At 45.8% G+C, this 17,444-nt stretch overlaps 1 protein-coding gene across 1 annotated transcript in view; it reads right to left on the bottom strand.

Annotated features, from left to right (window-relative positions):
* Positions 1 to 17,444, bottom strand: part of kmo (kynurenine 3-monooxygenase) — a 65,364-nt gene that overhangs the window by 23,448 nt on the left and 24,472 nt on the right. Inside the window, exons 4-6 of the mRNA XM_070890956.1 lie at positions 8,881 to 8,970; positions 6,859 to 6,907; positions 6,678 to 6,765 (exon numbers count right to left, since the gene is read on the bottom strand). Coding sequence (XP_070747057.1) covers positions 6,678 to 6,765; positions 6,859 to 6,907; positions 8,881 to 8,970 — 227 coding nt within the window. The remainder of the gene's footprint in view (positions 1 to 6,677; positions 6,766 to 6,858; positions 6,908 to 8,880; positions 8,971 to 17,444) is intronic.

Below are 17,444 nucleotides of genomic sequence, written 5' to 3'. Positions count from 1 at the left end.
AGGCATTTGTCCGGGAGCTCCACCGCGAGCACCCAGGGATCGTTCTCATGAAGGCCATTGTCAGGTCCCACGTCTGATGGCCTGGTATTGACCCGGACTTGGAGATCTGTGCCCAACTCAGCAATGCCCCAAGGGAGGCTCCACTGAGCTCCTGGCCCTGGCCTACCAAACCGTGGTCGCGGGTGCACATAGACTATGCGGGCCCATTCATGGGCAAAATGTTCCTCGTAGTTGTAGATGCATTTTCAAAGTGGATCGAATGCACCATTTTAAACTCGAGCACAACCTCCACCACTGTGGAGAGCCTCGCAACCATGTTTGCAACGAACGGAATCTCTGACATATTGGTCAGTGACATGGTCTGTGCTTCACCAGCGCAGAATTCCAAGATTTTATAATTGACCACGGCATAAATCACGTCAAAACGGCACTGTTCAAGCCGGCCTCCAACGGCCAGGCGGAGAGAGCAGTGCAAATCATTAAACAAGGCATGCTTAAAATCCAAGGTACCACGCTGCAGAGTCGCCTGTCGCGACTGCTGCTGGCATACAGATCTCGTCCGCACTCATTGACTGGGATCCCCCCCGCACAACTGTTGATGAAAAGGACTTTAAAAACAAGGCTCTCATTAATCCTCCCAGACATGCAAGAAATCGTTGAGGCAAAGCGCCGTAAGCTGACTGAGTACCATGACAGAAATTCGAATGAGATAGGGGACAAAGTGTTTGTATTAAACTATGGCAGGGGTCCCAAATGGCTTGCAGGGACAGTAACGGGCAAGGGAGGAAACAGGCTACTGGTAGTACAAATGGACAATGGCAAAACCAAAGTCAAAAGCAGATTTACCAACAACACTGCGGAACCAGAGGCAGACTACAATGTGGAACTCGCACCACACCTGGTGGACAGACAGAGGGAACAACCTGAGTAAAGGGCAATCCCAACAGACAGCCCCGGACAGTCAACAACAATCACACCAATCGAAACAGACAGCCCAGCCGAGATACCAGCAACCACACCCAAAGAAAAACAGACACCAAGGCAAACAATTGAACCACAACTCAGACGCTCCACGCAAGAGCGTAGACCACCTGAGAGACTGAACCTATAAAGACAATAAGACCTTGGGGGAGGGTGAGATGTCATGTATCTTACATTATTATATATAACCTATAGCATGTATCCTAACATGCTATACATGACTGTAATAAGATATGACCTGTAACCACCAGCATACCTTACCACCACGGGTGCACTTGCAAGAGACAGGTATATAAGGACAGGTCTCAGGAAAGTGCAGCATTCCAGAGCTGTGAAATAAAGGTGCAGGTCCAGAGTGACCTTGACTTCACTACATGCCTCGTGTGAATCTGTACTGAGGGGACAGGACTTTACAATTATAATATCAGAATGAGGTGGAAATTGAACATGGAAGTAGCCAAATAGTTGGTGAGAGGGGAGCGGCCTGTCAAAAGCCCAGCGGGAGATCGAGAGCCAGCGGCAGTTGGTGAGAGGGGAGCGACCTATCAAAGGCCCAGCGGGAGATCGAGAGCCAGCGGCAGTTGGTGAGAGGGGAGCGGCCTGTCAAAAGCCCAGCGGGAGATCGAGAGCCAGCGGCAGTTGGTGAGAGGGGAGCGACCTGTCAAAAGCCCAGCGGGAGATCGAGAGCCAGCGGCAGTTGGTGAGAGGGGAGCGACCTGTCAAAAGCCCAGCGGGAGATCGAGAGCCAGCGGCAGTTGCTGAGAGGGGAGCGGCCTGTCAAAAGCCCAGCGGGAGATCGAGAGCCAGCGGCAGTTGGTGAGAGGGGAGCGACCTGTCAAAAGCCCAGCGGGAGATCGAGAGCCAGCGGCAGTTGGTGAGAGGGGAGCGACCTGTCAAAAGCCCAGCGGGAGATCGAGAGCCAGCGGCAGTTGGTGAGAGGGGAGCGACCTGTCAAAAGCCCAGCGGGAGATCGAGAGCCAGCGGCAGTTGGTGAGAGGGAAGCAGCCTATCAAAAGGCAGCTACAGCGGGAGAGAAAGCAAAATAGAAGTAGAAAGTAATCAAAAAGTGACGTCACAGCCAATGGGGTAAGTGATTGGCTGGTGATTAGTGAGTAGCTTTTCTTTTATTTTTTATATCAGTAAGTGAACTGTAACATTGTTATTACCAATTTAAGGGTATCTAAGGTTAAGACATGGCAGGAGAGCTCGGTCATGTGATATGCTCCTCCTGTACCATGTGGGAACTCGGGGACACTTCCGGTGTCCTTGGGCGCTACGTGTGTAGGAAGTGTATCCGCCTCGAGCTCTTGACGGTCCGCGTTGCGGAATTGGAGCTGAGGGTGGATTCACTCTGGAGCATCCACGATGCTGAGAATGACGTGAGTATCACGTGTAGTGAGTTGGTCTTACCGCAGGAGAAGGGTCCACAGCCAGATAGGGAATGGAAGACCAACAGGAAGAGCAGTGCAAGAAAGATAGTGCAGGGGTCCCCTGTGGTCATCCCCCTGCAAAACAGATACACTGCTTTGAGTACTGTTGGGGAGGATGACTCATCAGGGGAGGGCAGCAGCAGCCAAGTTCATGGCACCGTAGGTGGCTCTGCTGCAAAGGAGGGCAGGAAAAAGAGTGGGAGCGCGATAGTGATAGGGGATTCGATGGTGAGGGGAATAGATAGGCGTTTCTGCGGACGCAACCGAGACTCCAGGATGATATGTTGCCTCCCTGGTGCAAGGGTCAAGGATGTCTCGGAGCGGGTGCAGGACATTCTGAAATGGGAGGGAGAACAGCCAGTTGTCGTGGTGCACATTGGTACCAACGACATAGGTAAAAAAAGGGATGAGGTCCTACGAAAAGAATTTAAGGAGCTAGGAGCTAAATTAAAAAGTAGGACCTCAAAAGTAGTAATCTCGGGATTGCTACCAGAGCCACGTGCTAGTCAGAGTAGGAATCGCAGGATAGCGCAGATGAATACATGGCTTGAGCAGTGGTGCAGCAGGGAGGGATTCAAATTCTTGGGGCATTGGAACCGGTTCTGGGGGAGGTGGGACCAGTACAAACCGGATGGTCTGCACCTGGGCAGGTCCGGAACCAATGTCCTAGGGGGAGTGTTTGCTAGTGCTGTTGGGGAGGAGTTAAACTAATATTGCAGGGGAATGGGAACCTATACAGGGAGACAGAGGGAGACAAAAAGGAGGCAAAAGCAAAAGACAGAAAGGAGATGAGGAAAAGTGGAGGGCAGAGAAACCCAAGGCAAAGAACAAAAAGGGCCACTGTACAGCAAAATTCTAAAAGGACAAAGGGTGTTAAAAAAGCAAGCCTGAAGGCTTTGTGTCTTAATGCAAGGAGTATCCGCAATAAGGTGGATGAATTAATTGTGCAAATAGATGTTAACAAATATGATGTGATTGGGATTACGGAGACGTGGCTCCAGGATGATCAGGGCTGGGAACTCAACATCCAGGGGTATTCAACATTCAGGAAGGATAGAATAAAAGGAAAAGGAGGTGGGGTAGCATTGCTGGTTAAAGAGGAGATTAATGCAATAGTTAGGAAAGACATTAGCTTGGATGATGTGGAATCTATATGGGTAGAGCTGCAGAACACTAAAGGGCAAAAATCGTTAGTGGGAGTTGTGTACAGACCTCCAAACAGTAGTAGTGATGTTGGGGAGGGCATCAAACAGGAAATTAGGAGTGCATGCAATAAAGGTGCAGCAGTTATAATGGGTGACTTTAATATGCACATAGATTGGGCTAGCCAAACTGGAAGCAATACGGTGGAGGAGGATTTCCTGGAATGCATAAGGGATGGTTTTCTAGACCAATATGTCGAGGAACCAACTAGGGGGGAGGCCATCTTAGACTGGGTGTTGTGTAATGAGAGAGGATTAATTAGCAATCTCATTGTGCGAGGCCCCTTGGGGAAGAGTGACCATAATATGGTGGAATTCTGCATTAGGATGGAGAATGAAACAGTTAATTCAGAGACCATGGTCCAGAACTTAAAGAAGGGTAACTTTGAAGGTATGAGGCATGAATTGGCTAAGATAGATTGGCTAATGATACTTAAGGGGTTGACTGTGGATGGGCAATGGCAGACATTTAGAGAACGCATGGATGAATTACAACAATTGTACATTCCTGTCTGGCGTAAAAATAAAAAAGGGAAGGTGGCTCAACCGTGGCTATCTAGGGAAATCAGGGATAGTATTAAAGCCAAGGAAGTGGCATACAAATTGGCCAGAAATAGCAGCGAACCTGGGGACTGGGAGAAATTTAGAACTCAGCAGAGGAGGACAAAGGGTTTGATTAGGGCAGGGAAAATGGAGTACGAGAAGAAGCTTGCAGGGAACATTAAGGCGGATTGCAAAAGTTTCTATAGGTATGTAAAGAGAAAGAGGTTAGTAAAGACAAACGTAGGTCCCCTGCAGTCAGAATCAGGGGAAGTCATAACGGGGAACAAAGAAATGGCAGACCAATTGAACAAGTACTTTGGTTCAGTATTCACTAAGGAGGACACAAACAACCTTCCGGATATAAAAGTGGTCAGAGGGTCTATTAAGGAGGAGGAACTGAGGGAAATCTTTATTAGTCGGGAAATTGTGTTGGGGAAATTGATGGGATTGAAGGCCGATAAATCCCCAGGGCCTGATGGACTGCATCCCAGAGTACTTAAGGAGGTGGCCTTGGAAATAGCGGATGCATTGACAGTCATTTTCCAACATTCCATTGACTCTGGATCAGTTCCTATCGAGTGGAGGGTAGCCAATGTAACCCCACTTTTTAAAAAAGGAGGGAGAGAGAAAGCAGGGAATTATAGACCGGTCAGCCTGACCTCAGTAGTGGGTAAAATGATGGAATCAATTATTAAGGATGTCATAGCAGCGCATTTGGAAAATGGTGACATGATAGGTCCAAGTCAGCATGGATTTGTGAAAGGGAGATCATGCTTGACAAATCTTCTGGAATTTTTTGAGGATGTTTCCAATAAAGTGGACAAAGGAGTACCAGTTGATGTGGTATATTTGGACTTTCAGAAGGCTTTCGACAAGGTCCCACACAGGAGGTTAATGTGCAAAGTTAAAGCACATGGGATTGGGGGTAGTGTGCTGACGTGGATTGAGAACTGGTTGTCAGACAGGAAGCAAAGAGTAGGAGTAAATGGGTACTTTTCGGAATGGCAGGCAGTGACTAGTGGGGTACCGCAGGGTTCTGTGCTGGGGCCCCAGCTGTTTACATTGTACATTAATGATTTAGACGAGGGGATTAAATGTAGTATCTCCAAATTTGCGGATGACACTAAGTTGGGTGGCAGTGTGAGCTGCGAGGAGGATGCTATGAGGCTACAGAGTGACTTGGATAGGTTAGGTGAGTGGGCAAATGCGTGGCAGATGAAGTATAATGTGGATAAATGTGAGGTTATCCACTTTGGTGGTAAAAACAGAGAGACAGACTATTATCTGAATGGTGACAGATTAGGAAAAGGGAAGGTGCAACGAGACCTGGGTGTCATGGTACATCAGTCATTGAAGGTTGGCATGCAGGTACAGCAGGCGGTTAAGAAAGCAAATGGCATGTTGGCCTTCATAGCGAGGGGATTTGAGTACAGGGGCAGGGAGGTGTTGCTACAGTTGTACAGGGCCTTGGTGAGGCCACACCTGGAGTATTGTGTACAGTTTTGGTCTCCTAACTTGAGGAAGGACATACTTGCTATTGAGGGAGTGCAGCGAAGATTCACCAGACTGATTCCCGGGATGGTGGGACTGACCTATCAAGAAAGACTGGATCAACTGGGCTTGTATTCACTGGAGTTCAGAAGAGTGAGAGGGGACCTCATAGAAACGTTTAAAATTCTGACGGGTTTGGACAGGTTGGATGCAGGAAGAATGTTCCCAATGTTGGGGAAGTCCAGAACCAGGGGTCACAGTCTAAGGATAAGGGGTAAGCCATTTAGGACCGAGATAAGGAGAAACTTCTTCACCCAGAGAGTGGTGAACCTGTGGAATTCTCTACCACAGGAAGTAGTTGAGGCCAATTCACTAAATATATTCAAAAGGGAGTTAGATGAAGTCCTTACTACTCGGGGGATCAAGGGGTATGGCGTGAAAGCAGGAAGTGGGTACTGAAGTTTCATGTTCAGCCATGAACTCGTTGAATGGCGGTGCAGGCTAGAAGGGCTGAATGGCCTGCTCCTGCACCTATTTTCTATGTTTCTATGTTTCTATGCACGAGGAAAGGGAAAAGGGAAGAGAAAAAAAACGATTAAGCGGTGGGAAACTGGTAGAAATGGCTTCTGCCCCAATTTGCTGGCCATAAAAAAAGTACTCATCCTGATTTAGCGATGCAGATCTGCCAAAAAAAAGTCTGGAATCTCAAGGCCCACTTGCTGATGCAATTATACACTGAGATTTTGTACAAATAATAAGACTCATGCACACAGACACAGGAGCAGCAGCTTGGTTGAAATCGCAGTGTGGCCAAAAAGCAGCTGCTGAGACTGAGTCAAACTAAAGTTCAGAAGCCGGAATGTCTCACACCTTCAAAGCCACATGTCTTGTTAACACTGCCCTTCCCACGTGCAGACTTTCAGTAGTGTTGATGCTCGTGGTTCTACAATCTCCATGATGATCTTCACTGTGGACTGAACAGAACTCGGACGTAGCCTTTTCAAAATGGAGGCGAAGCCAGAATGATTACCTGATAAATGTCAGCACCCCCTTCTCAGCACTGTAGTGTTGCAACTTCTCTTCAAAGTTTAACTTGACATTTGGGTATTGGCTAGCAGCTGCAAATCCAAAATATATTGAATACATTTCAGTGAGAGAGACAAGAAATGGGACAAAGCATTTTTGGAATAAGATGTCCAGCATTTACTCACCAAATAATAGCTCTCGGTTTAAGTTTGCTCTATCCACGGACAGGATATACTGAAAGACAAAGATACACAATTAAACATCATATTATCAGCCAGTTGCCTTGAAAAATGTAGTTATGTTTTTGGTCAGGTTAATACTGAGAACACTTGTCTAGTGCAGCAATGCACATTTAAAAAAAACAACACTGGCCTGTTTTCCATTTTAGCACTTAGGCATTAAACATTGCGTGGCAGAACGCACAGATGATGAGTGTCCAATCTTTCCTGCGCACTCATTAAAAACAGTCCACCTGATTTTGCATTGAATACAAATATTTCTCTTATGATGTTCCCAATGAACTGTCACAATAGCCCCACATAACATCAGGATCCGTTACTATATGTTGTCAACCATCCATACATATCTAGTCATAACCTAAAACATTAAAGGTGTTACATAATAAAATGAACTCTCAGCAAAAGGTGGAAGTCCAAATTGCCAAAATATGTGCAACTGTCATGTTTAACATTAGTGTTTCTTACCCCACTGCTTCCCTTTTGTGAAATGTAGCATGAGCGCCTGTTACTCATTTTTCTAGTTCTCCTTCTGAACTCTACCTGACAAGGAGAAGCAAGTGAGGTGGTGCTCACTGCTGCTTGTGATTTTTTGGGGGGGGCATTAAAGCCATATATTTTACAAGCGCCCCCTATAAAAGGGGAGGGGGACACTAGAAATCTGGCAATAAAAGCAAATTAAACTTTAAAACATATAAAATCAAATTAAAATTTGGTTGCCGGGGGTAACAATGCACTCCAGTCCCTCCGGCTCTCACGGAAGGCCACGAGCATACCGGTGGACACCGCGTGCTCCATCTCCAAGGACACCCTGGCGCGGATGTACGCGTCACCGCTGCTTGTTCTCAAGGGCTTCCTAGACAGGTGTGGCTTATTAGCTCCTTCTGCAGAGTTTGCTCATTTTCTAGCGTGCTTGGGTCATTTGAGTAGAGTAACATGGATGGTGAGTCGCTCCGCTCTCATCATCAAACAGTTCCCCAAAACCCCAGAACCCAAATCAAGGATCTCAGAGCACAAGGTCTTTATACCCTCAGTTAGGCTGCGCCTGAAGCACAGCTGTGTTTAGAACCTCGGTTTAGCCAGATTTCCCCTGAAGGTGTGGTTAGTCACCACCTCACAGATACTAGGCATTAGACGGTGCAGGGTTGTGTGTGCACACTCAACGGATAGCTCTTGGTCGGCCAGTGTGGATACGATGGGCCAAAATGGCCTCCTTCCATGCTGTAAATGGTGTTCAGAAAGCAGCATTCTTTTGTAGGCAGATCCTGAATGGCACCAATCCTGGAACTCAGCATCTGAGGGTGATCTGGAGTTGTCCCTCCGGCCACCTCTTCTACCACTTGCTCCTCATTCAGGCCATGTATTTCACCTTGTCTTCCCTGCTCGGACTCGAACACTTTGCCAGGAATAAATATTCTGGTTTTGAAGTTCGCTGCAGGGAAAGTAAATGATGCTGGGTCATGTGATTGGCCTCAACCAGCTCGACCAAGAGCTATCCAGCCTAATCCCATTTTCCAGCTCTTGGTTCATAGCCCTGTAGGTTATGCCACTTTAAGTGTACATCCAAATATTTTTTTAAATGTGGTGAGGGTTTCTGCCTCTACCACCCTTTCAGGCAGTGAGTTCCAGACCCCCACCACCCTCTGGGTGAAGAAATGTCCCCTCATATCTCTTCCAAACCTTCCCCCAATTACTATAAATCTATGTCCCTTGGTTGTTGACCTCTCTGCCAAGGGAAACAGGTCCTTCCTATCCACTCTATCCAGGCCCCTCGTAATTTTATACACCTCAAATCAGCGTCCTGTGTTCCAAAGAAAACAGACACAGCATCTCCAATCTTTACTCATAGCCATCCGGCTGCTTCTTAGCTGCACTTATGAAAATAAACTAAAAAGCATACAAGACACCCTCTTGTAGCACTTGCTGTGCTACAATGTTGTGGTGCCTTTTTATATATAAAAAAAAACTTACCTGGCCTTTTGTTCCATAAGAAATAGAGGACTTCTTGCCTGAATGGGAATGGATCATCCTGCCATTCATGGGAATGCCCTTGGATACAATCTTAAAAATAAGCATTGAAGAATAACATCTTAATAATATTGGGAAATCTGAGGCTTGGTAGACAATAAATGCTAAAACTATAAAGTTATTATCCTGCAGCACAATCACTAAAGACCTTCACAATAAACCTGCCGGGGAGGCGGGGGGGGGGGGGGGGGGGGGGTCAAGTACTGTCAAATTTACCAATTTAAAATCATTGACTCCTTTCAAAAATCTCAAGGTCATCAATGGATATATGGTCAAGGATAGTTTTACAATATGTAATCACAGCAAAAGTAATGACTGACTACTTCAGTGAGATTATCTAAATCAGGGGCAGCGAAGCAAGAATTGTCATTCACAACTGATTTTCTGTCCAGAGTTAAGGGGGACAAAATTGCCCACCGCCCGAAATGGGGCGTACCTACCCATTTAGCAACCGGAGAAATTCAGCACTGTGTGCTTTTTTTTGGAGCAGGCGTAAGCAGCCTCAACATGGGGATGGAAGTGAGGACAGGGCGGAGTGACCATCACTAGGGGGGCGAAAGTGGCCTCATCATGTGGACGGAAGTGCAGGCGGGGCAGAGATACCAACGCTGCAAGGCATCAGTACCGCGCTGATGACATAGTCACGCTGGTGCGGTACAACCGCCCTCCCCTTCAGTTGAAGGGGAGGGCCGCTGCGAACTCTGCAGCCACTTTAGTGGCAAATACTGGGCCACCAGGGAGGATTTCGGCCGGGTCAGTGGCCTGGCACCCAAGAGGGGATGCCAGGCTACCTGTTGGCGGCCTGGGCAAATCCACAGCCATAATTGTCGGCCCAAAAAAAAACATGACATCGCCAGCAGTGCCACCTCCCCTTTAAGGGTGGCCGCGCCGCGAAGCCACAGAGAGTGTACTGACAGCAAAACCTGTCGGGGGCACAGAACGGCGGCAGAGCCACTCCCACGGGGCAATTCTGGGAAAGATGCGATTTCCCGAGGGGCATTTTCGAGAATGGGTCGCCACCGGCCGGTAAGGGGACGACGTGTGCACGCCGCAGCGGGAAAATGGGTGGAGCAATCCCATACACCGCTCCAAGCTTGAGGAAGGGCAGTTTTTAAAATGGCGGCCCATCCGTGGAGCCTTTGTGGCCATTCCGCACCGATCCGTGGCCGCCGCTTGAAATTCCCCTGAATTACACTCAGACATCCTACATCATCACATAAATGGCTGACGTCTTTAGCAGACAAGGTTCCAAAAAATGCAACTATGGAGGCAAGGAGGAGCGGAGGCTGGAGGGATGGTGGGGGGATGTTTATGACTTTGTTTTGTTAAATGATTCAAGTCCACATTTACTGGTGGGTTGAATGTCTCTCCGTTAATATTGGAAGATGAACATAACAAAATAAGAAATAGGAGTAGGAGTAGGCCATTTGGCCATTTGAGCCTACTCCACCATTCATTAAGATCATGGCTGATCTGATCTTGGCCTCAACACTTTCCTGCCCACTCCCCATAACCCTCAACTCCCCTGTAGTTCAATAATCTGTCTATCGCCATCTTAAATATATTCAATGTCCCAGCCTCCACAGCTCTGGGGCAGAGAATTCCAAAGATTCACGACCCTCAGAGAAGAAATTCCTCCTAATCTCCGTTTTAAATGTGCAATCCCTTATTCTGAAACGATGGCACCCAGTTCTAGATTCGCCCACAAGCGGAAACATCCTCTCTGCATCTACCCTGTCAAGCCCCCTCAGAATCTTATGTTTCAATAAGATTACCACTAATTCTTCTAAACTCCAATGAGTATGGGCCCAACCTTTCTTCATAAGGCAACCCCGTCATCTCAGGAATCAACCCAGTGAACCTTCTCTGAACTGCCTCCAATGCAAGTATATCCCGCCTTAAATAAAGAGACCAAAACTGTACGCAGTACTCCAGGTGTGGTCTCACCAACACCCTGTACAGTTGTAGCAGAACTTCCCTACTTTTACATTCCATCCCCCTTGCAATAAAGGCCAACATGCCATTTGCCTTACTAATTACTTGCTGCAACTGCATGTTAATTTTTTGTGTTTCATGTACAAGGACCCCCAGATCCCTAACATTTTGTAATCTCTCTCCATTTAAATCATAATTTGTTTTTTTATTCTTCCTGCCAAAATGGTTAACCTCACATTTTCCCACATTATACTCCATCTGCCAAATTTTTTCCCACTCAGTTAACCTATTTATATTCCTTTGCAGATTCTGTGTCTTCCTCACAACTTGCTTTGCCACCCATCTTTGTATCATCAGCAAACTTGGCTACAGTACACTCAGTCCCTTCATCTAAGTCATTAATATAGATTGTAAATAGTTTAGGCCCCAGCACTGATCCCTGCGGCACCCCACTAGTTACAGTTTGACAACCTGAAAATGACTCATTTATCCTGACTCTCTGTTTTCTGTTAGTTAGCCAATCCTCTATCCATACTAATACATTACCCCCAACCCCGTAACCTTATCGAATGCCTTCTGGAAATCCAATTACACCACATCTACTAGTTCCACTTTATCCACCCTGCTCATGACATCTTCAAAGAACTCTAGTAAATTTGTCAAACACGAGTTCCCTTTCATAAAACCATATTGACTCTGCTTGATTGTATTATGACTTTCTAAATGTCCTGCTAATACTTCCTTAATAATGGATTACAGTATTTTCCCAATGACAGATGTTAGGTTAATTGGTCTATAGTTTCCTGCTTTCTATGTCCCTCCTTTCTTGAATAGGGGAGTTACACTTGCGGTTTTCCAATCCATTTGGACCTCTTCAGAATACAGGGAATTTTTGTAGATTACAACCAATGCATCCATTATTTATGCAGCCACTTCTTTTAAGACCCTAGAATGTAGGCCATCAGGTCCAGGGGACCTGTTCACCTTCAGTCCCATTAGTTTGCCTAGTACTTTTTCCTCTGGTGATAATGATTGTTTCCTCCCTCCCTAAAGCCCCTTGATTAGCTAAGTCTCTGCCATTTCCCTGCTTCCAAATATTAATTCCCCAGTCTCATCCTCTAAGGAACCAACATTTACTTTAGCTACTCTCTTCCTTTTTATATACCTGTAGAAGCTTTTACTGTTTGTTTTTATATTTCTTGCTAGTTTAATCTCAATCTATCTTCTCCCTCTTTTTAGTCATCCTTTGCTGGTTTCTAAAAATTTCCCAATCCTCTGGTCTACCACTAATCTTCATAACATTATATGCCTTTTCTTTCAATTTGATACCATCCTTTACTTCCTTAGTTAAGCACAGAGGGTTTGTCCTTCTCAGAGTCTTTCTTTCTCACTGGAATAAACCTTTGCTGAGAGTTATGTAATATCTCCTTAAATGTCTGCCACTGCTTATCAACTTTCTTAGCCTTTAGTCACTTTTCCCAGTCCACTTTAGCCAACTATGTCTTCATACCTTTGTAATTGACGTTAATTAAGTTTGGGACACTAGTTACACACCCAAGTTTCTCAACCTCAAACTGTATTTGAAATTCTAAAATGCTATGATCACTCTTCCCTAGAGGATCCTTTACTACGAGATTATTAATTAATCCTATCTCATTACTGAAGGAAATCCATATTAGTCAGGAAATTGTGTTAGGGAAATTGATGGGATTGAAGGCTGATAAATCCCCAGGGCCTGATAGTCTGCATTCCAGAGTACTTAAGGAAGTGGCCCTAGAAATAGTGGATGCATTGGTGGTCATTTTCCAATATTCTATAGACTCAGGATCAGTTCCTATGGATTGGAGGGTAGCTAATGTAACCCCACTTTTTAAAAAAAGGAGGGAAAGATAAAACAGGGAATTATAGACCATTAGCCTGACATCAGTAGTGGGGAAAATGTTGCAATCAATTATTAAAGATGTGATCGCAGCACATTTGGAAAGCAGTGACAGGATCGGTCCAAGTCAGCATGGATTTATGAAAGGGAAATCATGCTTGACAAATCTTGAAGAATTTTTTGAGGATGTAACTAGTAGAGTGGACAAGGGAGAACCAGTGGATGTGGTGTATTTGAACTTTTAAAAGGCTTTTGACAAGGTCCCACACAAGAGATTGGTGTGCAAAATTAAAGCACATGGTATTGGGGGTAATGTACTGACGTGGATAGAGAACTGGTTGGCAGACAGGAAGCAAAGAGTGGGAATAAATGGGTCCTTTTCAGAATGGCAAGCAATGACTAGTGAACCGCAAGGTTCAGTGCTGGGACCCCAGCTATTTACAATATACATTAATGATTTAGACAAAGGAATTGAATGTAATATCTCCAAGTTTGCAGATGACACTAAACTGGGTGGCAGTGTGAGCTGTGAGGAGGATGCTCAGAGGCTGCAGGGTGACTTGGACAGGTTAGGTGAATGGGCAAATGCATGGCAGATGCAGTATAATGTAGCTAAATGAGAGGTTATCCACTTTGGTGGCAAAAACAGGAAGGCAGAATATTATCTGAATGGTGACAGATTAGGAAAAGGGGAGGTGCAACGAGACCTGGGTGTCATGGTACATCAATCATTGAAAGTTGGCATGCAGGTACAGCAGACAGTGAAGGCGGCAAATGGCATGTTAGCCTTCATAGCAAGAGGATTTGAGGATAGGAGCAGGGAGGTCTTACTGCAGTCGTACAGGGCCTTGGCGAGGCCACACTTTGAATATTGTGTACAATTTTGGTCTCCTAATCTGAGGAAGGACATTCTTGCTATTGAGGGAGTGCAGCGAAGGTTCAGCAGATTGATTCCCGGGATGGCAGGACTGACATATGAAGAAAGACTGGATCGACTATGTTATGCTCATAATAAAGTAATGCAACTGAGTACTGTAGACAATGAGCAAGTGTGACATTAGCTCCTTTATTCAGACTCCAGAGTACTGGTACAGCGTGGGAGGCCTGCTTTTATACAGTGCTCCCAAGGGATGCTGGGATCCCTTGGACTCCAACAAGTAAGCCTCTGGTGGCAGTGTTATTCAGGTTGCCTGGGGTTGTATACATAACAGACCAGGCTTATATTCACTGGAATTTTGATGAATGAGAGGGGATCTCATAGAAACATAAAATTCTGACAGGATTGGACAGCTTAGATGCAGGAAGAATGGTCCCAATGTTGGGGCAGTCCAGAACCAGGGGTCACAGTCTAAGGATAAGGGATAAGCCATTTAGGACAGAGATGAGGAGAAACTTCTTCATTCAGATAATTGTGAACCTGTGGAATTCTCTACCATAGAAAGTTGTTGAGGCCAGTTCGTTAGGTATATTCAAAAGGGAGTTAGATGTGGCCCTTACGGCTAAAGGGATCAAGGGGTATGGAGAGAAAGCCGGAATGGAGCACTGAAGTTGCATGATCAGCCATGATCTTATTGAATGGTGGCGCAGTCTCGAACGGCAGAATGGCCTACTCCTGCACCTATTTTCTATGCTTCTATGGGCCCAAGTTTCCACAGGATAAAAAACGGGCGCCCCTCCGAGCTGGGCGCCCGTTTTTCGCGCCTAAAACAGCGCCAGAAAAATAACGCGCTATTCTCGAGCGCTTTGCAGCTCCTTGTCTGTTTGGCGTGGCGCCCAGGGGGGCGGAGCCTACACTCGCGCCGATTTTGTAAGTGGGAGGGGGCGGATACTATTTAAATTAGTTTTTTTCCTGCCGGCAACGCTGCGCGTGCGCGTTGGAGCGTTCGCGCATGCTCAGTGTGAAAAAAAACATTGGCACTCGGCCATTTTTGTAGTTCTTTGTAGCTGTTTAATTTTTGAACATTTTTTAATAAAATCACATTGTCATCAGCACATCAGCACTGAGGCTTCTTGCTGCCTTCTCACTGTCTCCTTCCCCTCCCTCCCCTCCGCGGCAACAAACCGCTGTCTCCTTCCGCTCCCTCCCCTCCGCGGCAACAAACGGCTGTCTCCTTCCCCTCCCTCCCCTGCGCGGCAACAAGCCGCTGTCTCCTTCCCCTCCCTCCCCTCCGTGGCAACAAGCCGCTGTCTCCTTCCCCTCCCTCCCCTGCGCGGCAACAAGCCGCTGTCTCCTTCCCCTCCCTCCCCTGCGCGGCAACAAGCTGCTGTCTCCTTCCCCTCCCTCCCCTCCCTCCACGGCAACAAGCCGCTGTCTCCTTCCCCTCCCTCCCCTCCGTGGCAACAAGCCGCTGTCTCCTTCCCCTCCCTCCCCTCCGTGGCAACAAGCCGCTGTCTCCTTCCCCTCCCTCCCCTGCGCGGCAACAAACGGCGGTTTCCTTCGAACGATGGCTGAAGCACTTTCACACAGGTAGGAAGATGGTTTATTTAATCTTTTCTTTGCTTATAAATGTTTATTCAGGTTGGATTTATTTGTATAATATTTGTAGAAGTATAAATAAGGATTGATTGTAGAATTTAATGAGTTCCCTTCCCCCCCCTCCCCTCCCACCTCGTTCTGGACGCCTAATTTGTAACCTGCGCCTGATTTTTTTAAATGTGTAGAACAGGTTTTTTCAGTTCTACAAAAATCTTCACTTGCTCCATTCTACTTTAGTTTGGAGTACGTTTTCACTGTGGAAACTTTGAAATCAGGCGTCAGTGGCCGGACACGTCCCCTTTTGAAGAAAAAATTCTGTTCTAAAGTAGAACTGTTCTACCTCACTAGAACTGCAGAAAAAAAAAATGTGGAGAATTGCGATTTCTAAGATAGTCCGTTCTCCACCAGTTGTTCCTAAAAATCAGGCGCAAATCATGTGGAAACTTGGGCCCTATGTTTCTACACTTTATCAGATCTAAAACAGCCTTCTCCCTGGTTGGTTCCACAAACCATCTAAGAAACCATCCCAAATGCACTCTGAACTCATCCTCAAGGCTACCTTTGCCAATTTGATATGTCTAATCTATATGGAGATTAAAATTACCCATGATTACTGCAGTACATTTCTTACAAGCCTCCATTATTTCTTGATTTATACTCTGTCCTACAGTGTAGCTACTGTTAGAGGGCCTATAGATTGCTCCCACCAGTGACTTCTCATCTCCACCCAAACCGATTCTACATCTTGGTCTTCTGAGCCATGATCATTTCTCACTATTGCATGGATCTCATCCTTTATTATTAACAGAGCTAATTTTCCTTTTCCTTTCTGCCTATCCATCCGAAAATTCAAATAGCCCCGATTATTCAGTTCCCAGCTTTGGTCACCTTGCAACCACATAAGAACATAAGAAATGGGAGCAGGAGTAGGTCATTTGGTCCCTCGAGCCTGCTCCGCCATTCAATAAGATCATGGACTCAGCTCCACTTCCCTGCCCACTCCCCATAACCTTTTATTCCCTTATCGCTCAAAAATATGTCTATCTCCGCCTTAAATATATTCAATGACCCAATCTCCCCAGCTCTCTGATGCAGAGAATTTCATAGATTTACAACCCTCAGAAGAAATTTCTCCTCATCTCAGTTTTAAATGGGCGGCCCTTTATTCTAAGACTATGTCCCCTAGTTTTAGTTTCCCCTGAGTGGAAATATCCTCTCTGCATCCACCTTGTCGAGCCCCCTCATTATCTTATATATGTTTTGATAAGATCACCTCTCATTCTTCTAAACTCCAATGAGCCTACCTTCATAAGTCAACTCCCACATCTCCGGAATCAACCTAGTGAACCTTCTCTGAACAGCCTCCAATGCAAATATATCCTTCCTTAAATACAGAGACCAAAACTGTAATGGCTATCAGATCATACCCATTTATTTCTATTTGTGCCATCAACGTATCTATCTTGTTACAAATGCTGCGTGCATTCAGATAAAGAGCCTTTAATTTTTATAATTTTTCCCTACTTTGACTCTACTTTCTGATGCACTCTTGTGTATACACTCTGTCCCTTCCTGTCACACTCTGGTTATCATTACCCCTATTGCGACCCTGCACTATTGCCTTCTCCTTTCTCTTTGACTTTTTAAATTTCCCCTCACCTGATCCCTCCCTCCCCCCAACCCCACTATTTAGTTTAAAGCCCTGTCTACAGCCCTAGTTATTCGATTCACCAGGACACTGGTCCCAGCTTGGTTCAAGTGAAACCCGGCCCAACAGAACAACTCACTCTTTCCCCAGTACTGGTGCCAGTGCCCCATGAATCAAAAGTGATATACATTTTTGTTCAGGCACCAAATGCCCAAATATAGATGATAGTAAATGAAAATGTTTAAATAAAAGCTTACTGTTTTAGCCAGAAAATAACTGAAAGTTAAACCTTTATCAAGCTTTGAAAGTAGAACCTTTTATTAAGGCTTCTTTATTAAGACACTCCCAACTGATCAGAAAATGTCCTCAAATTATCTACAAAATAGATTTATTCAACACTAAATATACTACAGCATAAAAATGATATGGTGTCAAAATGGCAAAAACTACAAGTAATGCTGAAGAAAACATTTTCTTCTGGCTGTAAAGTTTAACGAAATAGGATCATAGATTTGACCAAACTAGGGCCTTAAGTTCCACCCATGTACCGTCGAAAGGACTACTAAGAT

This window comes from Pristiophorus japonicus, chromosome 9, assembly GCF_044704955.1.
Source record: "Pristiophorus japonicus isolate sPriJap1 chromosome 9, sPriJap1.hap1, whole genome shotgun sequence".
In the NCBI taxonomy this organism is placed as follows: Eukaryota; Metazoa; Chordata; class Chondrichthyes; family Pristiophoridae; genus Pristiophorus; species Pristiophorus japonicus.
This window is presented reverse-complemented; position numbering and strand designations above follow the sequence as displayed.